This window comes from Falco punctatus (genome assembly GCF_963210335.1).
Source record: "Falco punctatus genome assembly, chromosome: 8".
In the NCBI taxonomy this organism is placed as follows: domain Eukaryota; kingdom Metazoa; phylum Chordata; class Aves; order Falconiformes; family Falconidae; genus Falco; species Falco punctatus.
The window spans coordinates 58,891,890-58,908,561 of record NC_137588.1 but is presented as its reverse complement, the minus strand read 5'-3'; the positions used below and the strand labels follow the sequence as shown (position 1 = coordinate 58,908,561).

Sequence of the window (16,672 nt, the reverse complement as noted above, 5' to 3'; positions counted from 1 at the left end):
CAAAAGGCCTGCCAGGCAGGGATCGGGCAGTGGGAGCCAGCTGGGTTCAGGGCTGAGGTCTACCAGTTCCCCCTCCCTGCTTCCTCCCGAGCCTTTGCTGCAGCCTCTCTGGAGACAAGGTGATTTTTTTTCCCTGGCTGATTCGGCTCCTGGACAAAAATGCCCTGTCTGCCTGTTGCGGCTGAACCGTGCCAGGTGACTCAGAACATATCTGGGAAGAATCAGCCTGAGCTCGTCAGGGGGTCTGCAAACCTCCTCTCCGGCAAACTGAGCAAAGTCAGGAGCCCAGAGCAGACCATGCTGGAAGGGGGAGCCTTGCTGGGACCTGTCTGCTGCTGCAGCCAGTGCCTTCAGCCTTTGGGTACACAAGGGGTTTGCTGAGGGAGGCACGTCTGCTGCCAGTGGTGACTTGCACCAGGGCTGCATCATGCAGCCTGAAAACAGGGTCAACATAAATATATTTGAACCTCAGTTCAAAATCCCCTCTTCACAGCAGCCCCAGGCTCTCCAAGCATGTGGCTCAGAGCTGGCTGCAAACAGCTCCACTCAGCAGCCGGGGGCATTTCCAGGAGGAGCAGTTTCACTGGAGCCAGAGAGGAGAAAACAGGGCTGGACTCAGAGGTGCCTGCCTCTCAAGGCACTGGGGGACCCCAGCACTTCTGCAGATGTGACTGGGGAAAGGTGAGGGGAGCAGGAGGAAAGCAAAGGGACATGAGGACCTGAGGGAGTGGCAGTGTGGGGAGCCAGTATTTTGGAGTTGCATCTTTAAGAGTATCAGCAACTTCCTCATCCCAGAGGGAGGGGAGGAGAACCCGGCTCAGAGAAGGGCTGGACACTGTGAGCCCTGTGCACTGTTGTGTGGCTCCTGCTGGTGTCCTCCCCATTGCTACCTCCAGTCTCTCCCACCACCCTGAGCTACTAAACTATGTGGAAAAATCAGCAGCTCTGTGGTGTATCCCATTTCCTTCAGCCCAACACTGTTCAGTCTGGCATCTCCCACATCCCTACCCTGATGTGAGGACAAACACAGCAATGCTCCCACGGAGCGTGCAAGCCCTTGTCTGGGGCTACTGGCCCAAACCTCAAACACTGGGAATACACATAGGAACTGCTCCCGGTGTCCTTCCCTCCACCTGCCTCCTCCCAATGCAACACAACCCACAAGCTTGCCAGCTACCAGAGACCCACAAGCTGGCCAGCTACTAGAGACACTGAGCAGACCCTGCCCTGTTTGCAGCCCCTTTTCCTTACCACGTCTTGGGCTCAGCTGTTGCCTTGCTGTGCTTCTCTCTGCCCGGCTCCCAGCTTAGCTTTTGCTAAGCGTTGGGGTCATGCACAACGTATTAACATGCTTACCTTCCACCACGACATGGTTAAGCTGTATTCCCAGCCCCATCTGAGTGGGAGCAACCAAAACCAGGCAAACATAGGAAGAGATGGAACTTTGCAAAAAGAAAAACACCTTTATTTTTAGACTCTTTCTTTAAAAATGTATTTGTAAAAGTTTACAGCATAAAAATAATATCTCATGGCTATAGATGTGACATAGTACAAATCCTACAAATACATCTGTAAACCTAGGAAAATGTTAACTCTTTGGTACCTTAGTCTGAACTCTGTTTTTTCCTTTGCCCTCAGGATGACAAGACAGCATGGAGGCAGGGGCTGATTCTGTTCAGAGATGCTGCAGAGTAACAGTGCGATGCAGCAAGCCATCACAGCAGGAATGGGAGAGGGCAGAGGGCACGCTTTGGGCAAGCTTTGCAGTTCTGGTGCAATCCATGGAGGAGGAAAGGACAGGAACGATGGGACATTGCAGGCCTTCCAGCAGGAGTTGGCTTCCCTGCCTCCTCCCACCCCTGCAAAAGTAATTTCTCCAAAGTGCTGCTGGAGCTGAACTGGAGCAATTCCCCGGCCTTTGCCAAAGCCAACTGGATCCATCTTGGCATGTCCCAGAGACTTCAGCCCTTCGGGTGAAACATGGGAATTATGCTGGGACCCCAGCAACCCATGTGCTGCCCCATGAAATCTGACTTTTTAAGAATACCTGGCCTGCCCCAGGCAAGTCCTGTAGACATCATGGTGCTGCCACTGTTACAGTCACCGCTGACCACCCAGCATCCAGGCAGGGCTGGGATCTGCCGCGGGAAGGACCTGTGCATGGCCTGGGAGCTGCTGGGTACCCAGTGAGGACCTGCAGCTGCCCTGGCTGCTCTCTGCCTATGCAACAACCTAGGGCAAAGGCTGCCAAAAGACTGCCGAGGGCTGCCAAAGGGCAACCTTCACGTTTCCAAGTGGGAGGGCAACCAGGCTGCATCTGGGCTCCCTGGGTCTGGCTTGGCAGCCCACGGCTCTCCTGTTTGTATGGGAGATCCCGTGGTTTGCACTGGGAACTGGGAACACTGATCCTAGGACCTGAGCTAAGCACTGAGCCCAACCAGAGCCCTTCCTCGTGCCTGCGCGTTGGAGCATGGGGTTTGCTTCCTTAGCACAGTAGCTGACATCTTGTTTTAGAAAAAGCCCCCAAAAGGAGACATCTGTGAAATCCCCTTCTCCAGATCTGCCCAGCTTTACACAGGCAGACCATGGGCTTCCCCATTGCCCAAACCTAACCCACTGCCCAGCACCCTGTATCTGCGGAGCTGCCTCTCCCCCAGCTCAGAGCCCTGACTGGGAAGAAGGGGAAGAGCCATTTCTCACTTCTGGATGACTTCCTCCTGGCTGCACATCTGCACTGCACTTCTGCCTCCTGTCCCCATGGGACTCTACCACAATCCCCTTGGCAGGTGAACAGAGACAATTTAGTTACAAGTAAAGTCTGCTGTGCTCTAGATTTCTTAACACAACACAAACACTAAACGTGACATTCTCACTTAAAAAAATAATAACACGCTCAAACCCAGAAGGACAAAAGGATTAAAACCTGTGCACACATCAGTCTGAGAAGCATCTTAAATGTGGAAAGGAGACACCAGAGTGTCGCATTAGTTTCTGGGATACACTTAGGTATGTATGAAATAGTGACTGGCAGTAGGATTATGCATATATTGGTGCTGATAATGACATAACAGCTGTAGAATAAAATATAATCTACAAATAAAAGATATTGCACTAGAGATGGGCCCAAGCTGTGGCATGTGTCCCTTTTTGGAGGGCTCAGTTTGGGTCCACCTCTAAACACAAAACCACAACCAAACAAAAATACTGATCATTGAAATTAAAAACCCAGAGGGACCGGTTCCTTTCAGAGTCTCACCGGAGAATTTATGGCTATATAATTGATGGGCACAGAACAACTGACCATTTCTCCAGGCCCTTACCCACTGGGCCAGGCAGGGACTGGAATGTCGGCAGCAGAGAGAGAGGGAGCAGGGGGCTGGAGCTGGCTCCCTGAGCAGGGGGAGCTTGGCTGGGGGGCTGCTGCAAGCCCCAGCCCTGCCAAGCCCTCTCTTTGAGGAGAGTTGCAGGGATGCTTGGCACAACGTTGGCCTTGCCCAGCTGCCAGCCTGTTCCTGGTTGAGAAGATCTGCTTGCTGCAGCGGGTGTGCATGACCTCACAGAATGGTGATGGGAATAATTGAGTAAGGACAGGAAAGTACCACAAAGTGCAAGACTAGGCCCTTGCAATCGCTGGGCCAAAGGCAAATATTTGGTCATATTTCTCTGGAGTGGTGAATGGTACCATTGTGCAGACAGTCCGGCGTACCTACTTTAAGAAGGAAGAGGGAGGTGGGGTTAGCACCCCACCCGCAGCCAGAACAGGTTTTGGTGCAAAAAATAATTGCAAGAAATCTACAAATGGGACAAAATGCAATAGGCATCCAAGTGTAGCTAATGCCTAAATAATAGGACAGAGTACCTGAGGTCCCCCAGCAGGGAGATGAAATAGATCTCTTCTTTCAGGACCGTGGAAACTATCTGATAGTGGGGAATTAGTAATTAATCTGTACAAGGTGAAGTTTAGTATGGGATTTGTGAAGTTAATAAGCAAATGGCCAAAAGGAGGGTGAGAAGGGGTTAATTGATGGGGAAACTTTTGGCCTGGACGGAGGTAGTAAAAGTAGCTCTCTAGGGTTGCTCCTGATGCTAGAAGTATTTAATATTTGTATTAGTCAGTCCAGCCCAAAAATAAAAGTTTGTTAACAAAATGTGCTGATGACCCAATGTCTGGAACAGCAGGGAGTATCTTGGTTAGAAATGCTGGAAGAGGAGAAAGACATAGGTGCTTAGATCGGTCAGAGGATGACTCCAAACTACCACTCTGTTGTGCCTGGGAAAAGGCCAACATTACCCAAACCCACACCAGGCAAGTCAAATCCAGTACAAACCAGAACTATTAATGCCCTATGCGAGGTCTAGACTTGACCTCACCTGGAGTACTGGGTACTTATGCTCATCTTAGACAGAGGATGACAAATTAATGGAGCTGGTGCAGACAGGGGCTATTAGGATGATCTGATGTGCCATCCTACGGGCTCAAGTTGCAGCGACATGGATCCTACCAAGCACCTTACATGTTAGAATAATAAAGTGGTCTGATCCTACGGTCTCATAAGTTACTGCTTCTCCACAGTTAGGATCGTTTCTGAACTGCGGCCATAGAAAATGGCTCCTTCATTACAAGTCGGAGGAAGAGAGCATGGAAAAATAGTTGTCATTCACAGTGTGTTTCCTATGGATGGTGCAGAATCTGACCACATGGGCTGAAAATATACTCCACCGGCTGCCAATAAAAGTGCTATTTCTTCTGTTCACATTTTACCAAGGGCGTCAGCCCACAAAACACCTACTCCTCTTCTAGCTGCATAAATGGCAACACTGCAACAGTAGACAACTTAAAACAGAAGCTGTTTTGCTGGGGATTTCTGGAAGACATTTAATATTTTTGAAAGAAAAGAAAAATTCTCAGTGGCTCTGAGATGGCAGAAGCCCAGAAAGATGCTGATTGAATTTCTGAATTTTTAAACCTGCCTTTGCAGTTTTCATAGGATGCACAGAGAGATGTGCCTAAAGTAGGGCAATGAAAGGGTTAATGGGAGCAGTGGGCATGCATCGAACAGAGCTCTGTGCAAACTCTGTGAAACTTCTCCTTTCAGAAAAAAAACTGCTAGTTTCTATGGTGTCAGACCTGTTGTTTTTTGGAGTCCAGCTTTCATCTCTGTGGAGGCTGGGTTCACTGATTTCAAAAGCCTGATGTTCCTCCTACTTTGAGTCTCCTCATTCAAATGCCAGCTGAGAGCACAAGAGGTCCCAGGCCTGCCTGTGAGAAGTAAGGAGGTGAGAAGCAGGAGGAAGGTTTCTGCCTTTTCATTCTTCCAAACTCTTTCCATGAGAGAGGAATCCTCCCCCATTCCTCTCGCTCTGCTTGGTTCCCCATGATGCTTCATCCACAGCCCTGGCAGGCTGCAGGTGGCTATGCCTGGCCCTCAGAAAGTGGCAAGTGTGAGATACAGCTCAGCTGTGACCAAACAGCTTCCCAGCTTCTCTCCCTCTCTCTCTTTTGAGGTGTCCCTGGGTTAGTGTTCTGGCATCCTTATTGCTCCCCATAGCCTTGCTAAGACTCAGGAGGGACCTCCCATCCTGAGAAAGGGTCTTCAGGTGAACAGTCTATCAAAAGGGAGCACATGCTTCCCAAAGATAGGACACAAAGGTTTTGCAGCTGGCAGGTTTATATGATTTCCCAGCAGATGAGCTGGGCTTAGTGGCAGTAGGTTAATGAATAGCCATATTGCTTCCTTATACTGGCCCTGGCTAGTGGATTAATAGTATATTTTTTTCCCTTTAAATCTTCAATGGAGAATAATTAGCTTACTGTCCACACAGACTACACAAACAACACTGGACTGCCCTCTTTGCTACTGCAACAGAGTCCTTGTGAGAGCATTTGGAGTTCCTGGCGTGCCCTCGGGGCTCCTGGTGCCTTTCTGGGCACAAAAGGGTTCAGGGCGTGACAGCCCCTCTAGGTGGGTGCAGAGCTGTGCCCCAGAGCCAGGGGCACCTGTAGTGCTTGTGACACTCTATCCACCATAGAAGAGCTGTCAAGAAAAGAGAACGGTGATTCAGGATCTCCGAGACGCTGGCTGGTCTCTCCAGGACTTGGCTGTGCTTGGAGAAGAATCTACCAATGTACTCTTGATCTGAAGCAGCTGCAGGTTGGTGTTGCAGGTTCTCTACACCCCAGCAATAGGCTCCAAGCAAGTCCCAGTGGCATTTCACAGAACCACGGTGTGGCTGGTGCTGAAACCATCAGAGAAGTGCTGGTGCAGAGGAGATGAAACTCACTGCCATAGAGGGGGAAGAGGCTGGAGTATCATCTGTAGCAATGCAGAAAGTGTCATCTCTTATGGAGATTCAACCCACATCTTCCACTTGAAAAGAAGATGTTGGTCTGTGAGATGTCTCCCTCCTGCAGTGGTTTGATCACTGAGGAGGATGTGGCAGTGATCTGGAAGGTTGCTGGCACTAAGCCACTTCTTTGTAAGGAAGAAGGGGATGGTAATGGGGAAAAGTCTTTCATTCCCCATCCAACGCTGGGAAACGGGAAGGAAGGAGGAATGGTGGGACAGGTGGGGATGTCCCAATGTACAAGCCCAAAGCATGGCGCTCTGTGACATCTGGGTCAGCCCCTCAGCTGGCCTCTCCGTAGGGAGATGCAGAGTCAGCCCAGCTCTGACTACAGGAAACTCTCCTCCACCTCTTGGTGCCTGGTGGTTGGCTCCTGGCAGCCTGGGTGTGGGTCAGAATCCTGGTCCTCATCCTGCCGGAGGCCCAGTGGGCTGTCACAGGATATTGTAGACGATGTGTTGGCCTCATTCAGCATAGAGCTGAAGGGAGACAAGAGGGAGAAAGAAATGAGTGCCTTGTCCCAGTTGTCCTGGTGGGAGAGGATTCCCAACAGCTGAGAAGTGTGTCGAGCTCCCAGCAGCCCCACTCCGAGTAGCTTTCCACAGGAGAACAGACATTATCGGTTGGATCTATTCAGCTGTCAAACACAACACACAGCCAGCTGGGTTCTGCAGACCATGGGCCCCTGTGTGCCCTTCTCCTTAGGAGTGGGTTCGTTAGTCCCCAGCTGTGCTGGCTGATGTACAAGGTTGTGACACAACACCCTATCTTAGCTCATGTCCCAGCTCTTCTGGTTCCTGTCCATCCCTGCGGGCCCATGCAAGGCCACGGCACCTCAGATGGGGGTGACACTTCCCTCCTCTCCTGCTAAACCCACCTCTGGTCTATCCCTCAGCAGAGCATCCCCATTTCCTTGAGGCCCCTGTTTTCAGATTTGGGCAGTCAGGTGAAGGGATAACATTCAGAAGCAATGTTTTTACCTGGCCCGGCTGATGGAGGCCTCCTGAGGAAGATCACAGATTGTCTCAGGTTTCGGGTCGGGAAGAGGGATGATATAATCATTCTCACCCCCGTTCTGGTGCACGGCTGTGTAAAGGATGCTGCCAGTGGGGGAGCTGGCAGCAGCCCTGGTGTTGTTCAGCCCAGGGATTGTGGGTCTTGTGCGGACAACAGCAGGGTGGTCACTCTTCATGAACTCTTCATCCACCTGGTGGTACCTCTGCTCTCGCAGGGCAGGTTAACAAAGAAGCAGGAAGGTCTCGTGAGTGGAGGAAATGCACTTGTGCTTTATTTGCTTTCCCTGTCTGCTAGGCTTTTTCTGGAAGGGCTGGCATCTTCTAGCTGGGTTCAACTACCCTGACTCCACCAAAGACAGATCATGAACATTTCCTAAAGGAGAGATCTGGGGCACAACTCCACGGTTCCAAAATACTAAACAGTTGGAGGCAGGTTTTTGATCTCCTGCCAGTTCTGATTTCTGCAGTTGCTGAGATGCCAGCTGTCTGTCTAGTGATGCCAGTCATCTCAGCAACGTTCCCAGGATGCCCAAACCATCTCCATTGGCTGTTCAAACTAATGCAGCCTTAGTCACAGCAAAATCTGCTTGCACAGCAGCACTAAACACTGGTCTCAAACCCTGATCCATGGCCTTAACTAAGGGGGCATCCTCCACAGAGCACTAATCTTCTTCTGTACCTCCAGCACAGGGTTCCTTTGAACATACCTTTCTGTAGCAATCCACCAAGAGGTTTCCCATAAGCACCACAAGCTGTGAGAAGGATGGTCTGATCTCAAATTTCTCCTCCCAGCACTTCTGCATGATATCATAGCTAGCAAGAAGGAAGAGAGAGGGTACTCTGGTGACTTAGCAGTGGGGAAAACAGAGGCAGAAAAGCTTCTGCAGTTTGTGTAGGGCAGGCCCAGGGCAAATGTATATGAACAGCACTTACATTTCATCAGAGGCGTGGGTGGGTTTGGACATCCGATAGCCACGTTTGATGGCATTATAGAACTGTTCGTTCATAGGCAGTTCAGGGTACGGAGTCCCCCCTGGGTGTAAAGGGAGAGCATGAAATCAGGCTGGTGCATCGTCTGCCACCCCCATGCCAACATGCATTTCACACCATGGTTTCCTTTTTTCTTTACCTTTTCTGTTTCATTTCACTTCCAAATGGCAATGTCAGCGTGGGAAAGAAGGAGACAGGGAATGAAGTGCTACTCTGACTGGTAAGGTTGGGACTGGGACTTGTGGATTAGAAGTTAAATTCTATTGTCTTTGGGAAGGGATCCTGCTAACACGTTACCAGACCTATAGACACCACCACGATCTCCAGGACACTTACCTAGAGTGAATATTTCCCAGAGGAGAATCCCAAAGGACCACACATCACTTAGGGTGGTATAGAGGTTGTTGAAGATGCTCTCTGGAGCCATCCACTTAAGAGGCAAGAAGGTCTAAGAGATAAAAAATGGAAAAAGAGAGTCAGTTGCATCTACAGCACTTGTTTTGACAGGTGAGACCTGACACCCAATTTACAAGAAGAGAAGACCCTTCAGAGCTGCCCATCAGCTGAACACATGTGCTGACATCTGCTGTCAGCCACTTCTCAAAAGGATCAGTTTCCTCTTTCCTTGTGCAGGATGAACTCAGCAGGCAGGAGGAAAGAGTGTGTGTGCCACAACCATTTCCATCACTGTCTGCCATGATGAGCTGTCATGGTGTGCATTCTCTGTTCTCTAGTTCTTGGGGAGCCCATCACTGGCTGGCACAACATGATCACAGCACTCCTGAAGGGAGTCCAAGCCTATCTGGATTATGGAAACCTGAGACCAGGCTGGAGAGGGCTATGGGGTGACCAGAAAAGAGCTGAAGGACACATCCAGCTTTTCTGTGCTCTTACTCAGAGTGATACACAAAAAGGAGCCTCACTTGACCAGCTTGTATGCAACCCTGGCTGTGCTGTTCCTGGGATTTGCTTGCACAATGAATACCAAAATAATCTCCAGGAAGGATTGCAAAGGGGCCCAGTTTCATTTCCTGTTTTGGAAGGGAAAACAGCTACGCCAAGGCTGGACTGGGAACTCAGCCCCTCTGCAGGAAGGTCTCCCTGCCCAGGCACTAAGTACCTGTCTGCCATCCTGTGCAAAGGGAAGAAAGCATGAGTGAAATCAAGTAGTTCATAGTGTAGATAAATATCAGGATTTGAGGGGCCTGGCTCTGCTCTCAGCTCCCCCAGACCCGGTTTCTCTGGGAATCACATGGCCTGCTTGGCTGGGATGTATATTCCCAAATGCCCCAGGGCTGGAATAGACATGTTGTTGTTGAAGTCACAGGGGAGTTCTGGGGAAGCTCAATTAAAGCCTCATCCTCTCCTGCCTCGAAAGATTGGAGCTGTCTTTCTGGAAAGTAGCTGCTCGCAGGAAAACACTTCCTCTTACCCTGTGGTCTAGTGGTTAGAGCAGAAGTCTGTGAACCTCTTCCCAGAGTGTCCAGTGACTCACTGGAGCACTGTCAAGCTGCCTAACCTTGCATTCCTCCTGCCCACAGCTCAGGACAGGACTCAGTGCCGTGCAGGGAAGGGATGCAGCACTGCTGCCAGTGATGGGCTGTACAGGGGATGATCCTTAGTTTTGCTGCTGCTGCCCAAGTTCTTCTGTAAGAGCCTGGAGATATGGTCATGCAACTGCTATTCCACAGCATGCAGAGCTCATCAGGTGCGGGATGGATGGCTGTTGACACCATCTCCTGGGAGTTCTGCCCTGCGACCACCCTTGGGCACAATGATGAACAGACAACTCACAAGGAGAGCATGCAGGGGGTGCCAGGCCCAAAGCACCAGGAAGGAGGGGCTTGATTGCTCATGGTACTCACGCTGCCTTTGGAGATATAGTTGGAATCCCTCATGATGTCCCTTGCCAGGCCAAAGTCACAGATCTTCACCAGCTTTCCCTCACAGATGAGGACGTTCCTGGCAGCCAGGTCACGATGCACACACTGTAGGGGGGAGACAAGGCACTGTCACCGCAAGGGGCCCCATGCAGCCCAAGGAAGCAGCCCAGCTCCAGCACTAGCACATTCCTGGGGCTGCAGGAACAGGAGTCACCTCACATCATCTCCTCCATCTCTAGGGACAGCCATGGCTCAAAGCCACTAGCAATGCTACCACATTTTCACTGCTCATCTGGACTGCTACCCCTGTGACAGCAACAGGCATACAAATCTGGCAATGGTAATTTGAAAAACCCAGCAGAAGGGGGATTGCCAGGGCCTGACCAAGCAAGGGGGCTGGTGGGCTGGCAAAGAGGGGATGTCTCCATCTCTGGATGGCCCAATCCAGCAGTCTGAAGACATCAGAATTACACCAGCCTAGCTTGTGCCTCCTGGTTTGCCAGCATGTTGGGTGTTTTCCATATGAACAGCCCCGAGGTTTGCTCAAGACCCCGCTAGACACTACTAGCAAGCATGGTAATTTCACCACTGTAAAGTGTGACTGTGGGAAGCTGGGACCTCCTCTTCTGTGCTCTATAGGGGAGCGCTGACCATACACTTTTGGGATCAGACTGGCTGGCTGGAGGCAGAGAGCCAGGAATTTCTCTCCACACATCATTGATGCTATCCCTATCTCTGCTCTTAGCCCCACCCTGTGTGATGTTTCACATGGTCCAACTACATTACTGCCTGCCCTGGGCTAAGCCAGACCTTAGGAAATCCCAGAGTCAAGTCCTCTGCAGTGGAGAGGACTAATTTCCACTAAACAAGCACTTCTGATGAGGCCTGGGGGGCTCAGAGCATGTGGTGCAATAGGGGGGTCCATGGAGAGTAGTAGCTCTGCTGCAGACTGCCCTGTGCTTTAGCACAGGGAAGCTATCACTGTTCGGTCATCCTGGTTAATAGGGATGATATAACACCACAGCTGTGCCGCACATGGCTTGGGAGGAGCCCAGAGTCACAAAATTTGAGGTCTGAAGCTAGATCTAAGCCAGGGTTTGCTATCACGTGCAAATATAGTCATGCTGATCCCCAGGGCTGTGTTTCCAGAGAGAAGTGGTCAGCAGCTCTTCAACTGCACGACTACTTCTCCTGTGAGGATGTTGGCATGGACAGAGGGACAGCGAGTAGAAGCTGACCACAGGACATGGCAGAGCACTGTTGGCCTCCACCACTACAGGCACCATGGACCAGCCAGCATACGTACGTTTTTGGATGCCAGGAACTCCATCCCATTGGCCACCTGGAAGCTGAAGCCCACCAAGTCCATGTAGCTGAGGAGCGGAGACTCATTTATCAGTGTTACCCGGTCTGTTCTTTCAGGAGCTGGAGGGCAAACGGAGATGGATGTTGGTGTTACTCAGCACACTCATGGGCTGCCAGTCAGCAGAAGGACTCACTGGGGATTGCTCTGCCTCCAGCAGCAAAGGGAAAGAGCTGGGAGCTCCCGTATGAGGGCATCTGCCACCACTGCTGGATTCGTCCCAAAGGTGACCTTTGCAATATGGACCAGCTCCCTCTGCAAGAAAAGCCATCCAGCACCCCAAGTGCAAGCACCTCTTCCTCCTGCCGTGGCTGAGCTGTTACCTGATGGGGAATAACTGTCCAGCTCGTACGGGGTGCCGTAGTTAGAGGACTCGATGTCAGCATACTTGACTTCACCCTTCATGTCGGACATGGGCACATAATCCAGGGAGTCGTCCTTGCTCATGTCCATGTAGCCCCCATCGCTCTCAACAGACAAGGAGAGGTGACTGTGGAGGGTAGCAAAGAGGCTGTTCAGATACAGAGGAGAGGAGGAGACACAGGGGATGGGGGCAATGATTTGTGGGACTGCAGCTGCTGAACCCCGGCACTGAAATGTCCCACACAGCAGGGAAAGAAGCCATACATCACACATGGGAGAAGTGCAAATGGCACCAGAGACCTCCTTCTACCACCTTGTAACAGCTCAGGTGTCCTCAGCATTAGCTTAAACAGCCCTGCCATATTCCCTTGTGAGTCTCCAGGTGTCCTTGCCCACAGGCTGAAACTTCTAATGCTCACCTTGCCTGGCAGGGCATAAGCTTGGATCACAAGCTCGGCACTGGAAAGGGCAGGAAGAGGAACCAGAGCCAGACAGCTCCCCAGGTGCCCAGAGGGCAGCAGAACATGAGACCCAAGGCAGAGTGAGCAGGCAAACCCCTCCACCTTGGCTGTGCATGTTTCCAGGTTAGTCAGGACTGGCCTGGAGAAGGCTGAACGGCTGAACTGAGCAGGCAGAACACAGCCCTCTGTCCACAGCTAAACCTCGCCTGTTTGGATCAGCAAACATCTGTACCCCTGAGCACCTCTCCCTTGAATTAGCAACAACTGCATCTGGGAAGGAGCACCTTGAGGCCTTCCATGTGCTGATGCTGGGCAAGGGAAACCTGCTGCAGGACCAGGGCTGTAGGGCATGTCCCCATGGGCTCGGAAGACTGCACTTAGTGCTTAGGATCTGAGTTGCCTTCAAGCAGAAAGTGGAGGGGGCAGCTGTGCTGATGTCCTAACACTGCTCTATTTTACTATTGTTTTGGCATGCTGAAAGGAAACGCTGCTTTCTAACTTCCCACGGGACTGTTTCTCTGTGCCGATGTGCCCGCATCCCTTACAGCTGGCAACTGGACGAAGGACCATTTCCCTTTCCTTGTAGCACCTCTTGTGCAATGGCAGTCCTTCTAGCACTTCTCCCTTAGGCCTGGCAGCCATGCAACCTGTCCTGAAAATGCAAAGCTGAGGTCTCCAAGGGTTAAGACATGCTGGGAAACCCTTTGCCTCTGTACTCAATGCATAGCTATGGTTATGCCAATAAAGTTAATGATGCCAGGGAATATTCCCAACTGGCATGGAGCAGCCAGCACGTGTGCTAGCAGACTCAGCCTCCAGGACACACAGATTGCCTCCACTAACTCCCCATCTGCCAGGAGCTGTTTGGAGGTGGCTGCTTGGCACACGGGCTGGTCTCACGAGGTAACAGAGCGGCCAGCTGTGTCCCGGTGCTGGGCCAGAGTTTATTTTACTGGTCTGGAGGAAATGTAGGTATTCTTCCTGGCAGTACCAGTCGCCCTTGTGGATGGGGGCTAGGATGGGGTAGGCACCAGAGGGGAGGGTGCTGCTTTCCAGGTACCTCTGCACATGGTCCTCCTTGATGGTGTTCCCGTACAACTCTGCCTCTCGCCGTGCCTTCTCCCCATAGGACTGCAGAAAGGTGTGCTTGTTGCGGTGCAGGTAGTCCACCAGGTCCCCATAGCGGCAGTACTCAGTGATGATGTAGATGGGCCCTGGTGGGAGAGAGCACCCACATCAGCCCTGCCTTGTCCCTGCTTGCTCCCCAGGGCAGAGAACTTCACCCCACATGGACATTACCAGATTGCAGATGTCTGGGCAGGGCCAGGGGGCAAAGCCACCTTTCTGGTATCAAGAGTTTTTGCAATTTGAAATTTGTGTTTGGGGAGGGAGGTGGGGGCTAACAGAAACATGCCTTCTCGGTTTCAAACAGGTTGAAAAGAAAGGCTTTCAGAGCCCCACAAGGCTTTCCTAGAGGAAAGGTAAATCATTCTGACCCGGAAAACAGCAATTATTCTGAGGACAGTCCTCTTCCTTAACACAGTCCTGGGAAGCCGGGAGAGGAGACAAGGCACCCAGCGCTCCCCTACCTCCTTTGGTGCAGGCCCCCAGCAAGTTGACGATGTTGAGGTGAGGTCCCAGGTGGCTCATGATCTTCAGCTCGGACATGAGGGCTTGCTTCTCACTGCTCCGGGCAGTGGCTGTTGGGGAAAGCCCAGTGTGAATGGGAGCACAAGGAGGGCTGTGCATGAGCACTGTTTGGCCTTGTGGGTTTTGGGTGGGGGAAAAAGGTGGTGTGGGGGCAACTCACACTTGAGCATTTTGACTGCAACTTTCATGGTGGACTGCGAATGGCTCAGGCCATGGGCTGTTGCCTCCACAACACGTCCAAAGGCACCAGAGCCGAGAGTGCGTCCTGCAAAGAAACAGCAAAGAGACAAAGTTGGTCCTCGCAGAGAGGTGAGGAGGGGAGCTTGGAAAAGTCCCCTGTCTGGAACCCCACCAGCCTTGCTAAAGTCATTCTGGTGGGCATGGAGGCAGTCTTGAACTATGATGTTTGGGGCTAGGGCTGGCTTACATCTGACTAGGAAGAGAAGGATCCTTCAGCTGCAAGAAAAGATGGCCAGGAATAACCCAGTACTTCATGCAAAAGGGAGCAGCTGGCCTCCCACTATGGCCCCAGATGGTCCCCCGCTCCCAGGATCACATTGTATCTGCAGGGATCTCTGTGCCTTTTCTGGGTTGGTCTGTTTTAGAGATCCCAAGCCCAAATCTATCACTCCCAGACAGCCAGGACCCCAGGGGTCCATCAGAGGGACCTACAGAGCCTTTACCTAATACCAGCTTGTCCCTGGGCACCTCCCAGCTGGAGTCATAAGGGAGCTGCATGGGATCCACGTAGATGTACTCATGCCCATCAGAGCTGACTGACTCAATCACCTTCCAGCGGATTTCGTAACGAGGTTTCTGGAAAGGGGAGCAAAGGGAAAAAAAGATATCTGAGAGGCTGACAGTCAGAGAGGGCATGGGGGATGTGGATGGGCTTTGTGAGGGAGTCTTTGGTCCCTGCAGCTGTTGCCTCATTCCACGCCTAGCCTACAGATGCCAGGGGCATGCAGAGACTGATGGAGTCCCATGGTTCCTGGCACAGGTGGGACATCAGCAAGCCCATGCCAGCAGGAGTTCACAGCTTTGCTCTTCCCAGCCACCCTGACACAAGGATACTACTGTGGCAGCCTGGGAGCACTCTCCTCTTTTACCTTCTGCCACAGGACGATCAGGATGATCAGGGAGATGACGGTGAGGACCAGCAGGGCCAGGATGACAGAGATGATGACCACCTTGAATGGCAAGGCTACAATGATAACAGGGACAGCAGTCAGACTTCTCCACCTCTGCATGGTCTGAGTACCCTGGGCAAAGGAGGGGACAGCAACGCAGAAGGGTCCCTGCACCCTTCCCCTTCTCCCCTCTAGCCACTGTCCCCCCTCCTGCTACACACCTTCCCCCAAAAAAACATCGGCCCTGAGCTCTCCTCTGGGTGGGGACAGTCCTTGTCCTCTCCTCCTGGGCAGACCTGCCCAGCACTGGCAGGGCCAGCACCCCAGAGATATTGGGGTGATGAGTTTTGACAGCCCATTAGAGGGCTTGCTGCCTTGGGAGAGGTTTGGCCATGGTAGAGTGTAAGGAGCTAGAGGGGCTGGTTTGCTTGGGGGAGGGCTGGAAGCTCTGGGCCTGGGGTTAGAGCATCCTTCCTCCTATTTGGGATGTTCAGTGCATGGATGTTCGAGTCCGTGGCACCATCTAGTGACCCGCAGGCTCATAACAAGGCACCGGGGACCTGTTCTGGCACTCTGATCTCGCCTCCCTGGGGGAATGACCCTGCCAGTAGTGGCAAGAGGATGTCCATGTCTAGAGGACATAAGGGCTCCAGACTCCTCCTGGAGCAGCCTTTCCTGCTCAACCCAAAGGAGGCTTCATTTTGGGCAGAAATACCCAGCTTTCCTGCCTTCAAGGACTGCTGTCATCAGAGGACAGACCTGGCTCCCAGCACCTCCGGCCTGGAGACACAGAGAGAAAAGTCTAGCTCAGCACCACTGACCCAGACCCTCCCCTCAGGCCTCACCATGTGGGACCAGAGTGATGTCCTGGGAGTTGGTGCCCAGGAAGTTTTGCACGGTGCATCTCAGGAGCAGGGGCTCATCCACCCTGTGCAGCTGCAGGGTGCTGTTCACGCGGTACACCTGCAGCTCCGCGTGGTACGTGGTGTTGGTCTGCAGACCAATCTCTGTGGACTCGTTCCCTAGCAGCCGGGTGGGCTGCCCCTTGGTGCTGCACCTGGTTGGAGGGAGGATAAAGGCACTTGAGAGTTGGGACCATGTACCACCATGGGATGCCTGGGAGTGTAGGCCAGCAGAATACAATAAAATAATAGTTTATTATTCTAATAAATGCAAGAGTCCAGCCATTCCCATGGGCTCCATCACTCCACTTACCATTTGATGTCACTGCAAGTAGACCAGCTGATCTCTGGCAGGGGCATGCCTTCAGCAGAGCATGTTACAGTCTGCTCCCCACTGCTGGCACTGCTGTTCTCTTTGAGGTCCACCACTTTGGCTGGTACTGAAACCAAGAACGATGGGAGTGAATTCTCCTTTCTGACTGCAGGATGGAAGCAGAACTTGATTCCACTATACCCCTAACATGGCCTGGGGGTTAGGAGACGGTGAGGTAGGACTCAGCTTATCAATT

At 52.1% G+C, this 16,672-nt stretch overlaps 1 protein-coding gene across 4 annotated transcripts in view; it reads right to left on the bottom strand.

Moving 5' to 3' along the window:
• Window positions 1–1,443: 1,443 nt before the first annotated feature.
• The window catches only part of PDGFRB (platelet derived growth factor receptor beta), a 34,567-nt gene continuing 19,338 nt past the window's right edge, over window positions 1,444–16,672 (bottom strand). For all 4 annotated transcript variants that reach the window (XM_080399441.1, XM_080399439.1, XM_080399440.1 and 1 more), the window contains 15 exons: window positions 16,417–16,543; window positions 16,047–16,258; window positions 15,181–15,275; window positions 14,755–14,887; window positions 14,232–14,336; window positions 14,011–14,121; window positions 13,482–13,635; window positions 11,921–12,087; window positions 11,541–11,659; window positions 10,217–10,339; window positions 8,688–8,799; window positions 8,295–8,394; window positions 8,069–8,174; window positions 7,326–7,564; window positions 1,444–6,824 (listed from right to left, as the gene is read on the bottom strand). In XM_080399441.1, the coding sequence (XP_080255567.1) occupies window positions 6,674–6,824; window positions 7,326–7,564; window positions 8,069–8,174; window positions 8,295–8,394; window positions 8,688–8,799; window positions 10,217–10,339; window positions 11,541–11,659; window positions 11,921–12,087; window positions 13,482–13,635; window positions 14,011–14,121; window positions 14,232–14,336; window positions 14,755–14,887; window positions 15,181–15,275; window positions 16,047–16,258; window positions 16,417–16,543 (2,054 nt within the window). In that variant the 3' untranslated portion in view covers window positions 1,444–6,673. The remainder of the gene's footprint in view (window positions 6,825–7,325; window positions 7,565–8,068; window positions 8,175–8,294; window positions 8,395–8,687; window positions 8,800–10,216; window positions 10,340–11,540; window positions 11,660–11,920; window positions 12,088–13,481; window positions 13,636–14,010; window positions 14,122–14,231; window positions 14,337–14,754; window positions 14,888–15,180; window positions 15,276–16,046; window positions 16,259–16,416; window positions 16,544–16,672) is intronic.